This window comes from Martes martes, assembly GCF_963455335.1.
Source record: "Martes martes genome assembly, chromosome: 3".
NCBI classification, from domain to species: Eukaryota; Metazoa; Chordata; class Mammalia; order Carnivora; family Mustelidae; genus Martes; species Martes martes.
This window is the reverse complement of record NC_137890.1, coordinates 176,975,914-176,977,934: the sequence shown is the minus strand read 5'-3', so window position 1 is coordinate 176,977,934 and position 2,021 is coordinate 176,975,914. Positions and strand designations below refer to the sequence as shown.

General features: G+C 46.8%; 1 protein-coding gene across 1 annotated transcript; it reads right to left on the bottom strand.

Moving 5' to 3' along the window:
- On the bottom strand, nt 1-1,487 carry LOC308339833 (gamma-crystallin D; the record flags this gene model as incomplete). The annotated part of the gene is made up of 2 exons (XM_080798809.1): nt 1-273; nt 1,365-1,487. The coding sequence occupies 2 exons, from the start codon at nt 1,485-1,487 to the stop codon at nt 1-3; spliced, it is 396 nt and encodes a 131-aa protein (XP_080654935.1).
- Nucleotides 1,488-2,021: the final 534 nt, after the last annotated feature.

Below are 2,021 nucleotides of genomic sequence, written 5' to 3'. Positions count from 1 at the left end.
TCAGTAGTAATCCATGACTCTCCTCAAGGAGCCCACTCGGGCACTCGGGGCCCCCCAGTCGTGGTAACGCCTATAGTCCCCCGGTCTCAGCAGATATTGCCGCCCTCGGTAGTTGGGCAGCTCGTAGAGGACCCAGGAGCCCTCCAGCACGTTGAGGGAGTAAATCTCATTGAAGTGGAAGCGGTCCTGAAGAGAGGAGCAGTCCTCAGTAAACTCCATCATCTGGCCTCTGTAATCTTCCCTCTCATAGAGTCTGATCCTGTGAGAGCCAGCCTGGCCCATCCAGAGATGGAAAGAGGAGGAAAGCAAGGCATGACGTGGTTGCAACACATTCACGCAGTCCAGCTCAAGCTATTTTGAAATATAGGGTAAGCCTCAACTAATTCTCAATATTTATATATTCCCCATTTTCAAAGGCGGAGATTCACTACCCTTTCAAGACCGTGAAGTATGATTGAAAGAATTAAGAAGGAAATTTCACTGTTTATATATATTTAAATATTTCTCAGGATGAAATACTAACCATGCTCAGTATACCATACCAGGGAGAAACTCAAACCTTGAACAGTGTATTACTGTTTTTGCCATTTTGAAGAGATATTTTTCATTTTTCAAGCACGTCTGTTTGAACAGTAAAGTGAGTTCATGAAATGAATGGCCTTGCTTTTGGTTTAAGATAAATCTTGGAAAAATCACCAAGGACTTGGATATTTCTGTTTCTGTGGAAAGCAAAGTTAAACGTCCTAAGTCTCTCAGACATGACGGATTCTCATTTAATAACTTAGGAATAGAATGAGGAAAAATGAGAAAGAAAAATCAGTAAGACCCAGGCCTAATTTTTCAAAAACCTTAGCATTTTAAAACACATATTTGAAACGTATGTGGGTACGTGCATAAAATTTCTCTGTCTATTGAGAGAAAGTACTTTCATTTGTGTAGGTGGGGTAAACCAAAATATACAAGCAGGGAGCAAAAGAGAGAGAGGTCTTAAAAAAATGGACCCCTGCAAAAGTTTCCTTTTCAACTCCTATCTGCTCTGTATCTACCCCCTATTCGCGCACATAATTATTCTTCTATGGGATATTAGTGGTTTTTCTACAACTCCACTGTAAGTGATTCCAAGACAGGAACTATATAGGTCGTACATGCCCATGGCAGCCAACACGTTGTTACTAAATATTTGTGGATTAATAGGTCCCTGGGGTACCATTAATTGCTTTTATTTGGGGCCAACAACATGGAACTGATCTACCATAGCTTGTCTTGTGTCCAAACCCTCAATTATTCAGAACGATCACTACTCCATACGTTCAAGCTTTGCTTGAAACTCTCCATTCTGTGTCCTGATAGGGGGCTGGACTCACGTGCGGGATGAGGCGGCAGGAGCGGACCGAGTCGCTGAGGCCCATCCACTGCTGGTAGTCGGGGTAGTCCCCGCGCCGCAGGAAGTACTGGCAGCCCGCGTAGTTGGGCTGCTCATAGAGCATCCAGCAGCCGCTGTCCACGCGCACGGAGTTGCAGCGGCTGAAGTAGGGCTGCAGGTTGGAGTGGTCACTGCTGCACTCGTAGTGGCGGCCCTGGAAGCCCCGGTCCTCGTAGAAAGTAATCTGCAAGGCAAGGGAGGGAAAGGCTCAGAGGCCTGGCCCCGGGCCCCAGCGTGCGGGGCCCCTCCTGGCCTGCGGCTGCGCTGGGCTCACCTTCCCCATGGCTGGTGATGGAGGTCAGTGATGGGCCGCCCTGGCGCGCGTCTATATAGCAGGAGGGCTGCTGCGTTGGCAGGAACAACACAAAAGGGGCCCGCGGGGTGAGGAGGGGATTTTCATGTGCTCTTTTTTCTCTTTGCTGTTCTAGTCCCCGGGGCTCATTGTGGGTTTTGGTCCCATTCTTTCTGGAATATTCAGGTTGCTATCACTGGCTAATGCTGTTGAGACAGTTTGGAAAAAAAAAAAAAAAGTAACTTGGAACATGGTTGATTTAATAATAGAAATAGAGCTTCAGCCATTTCATATATAGTCTACACT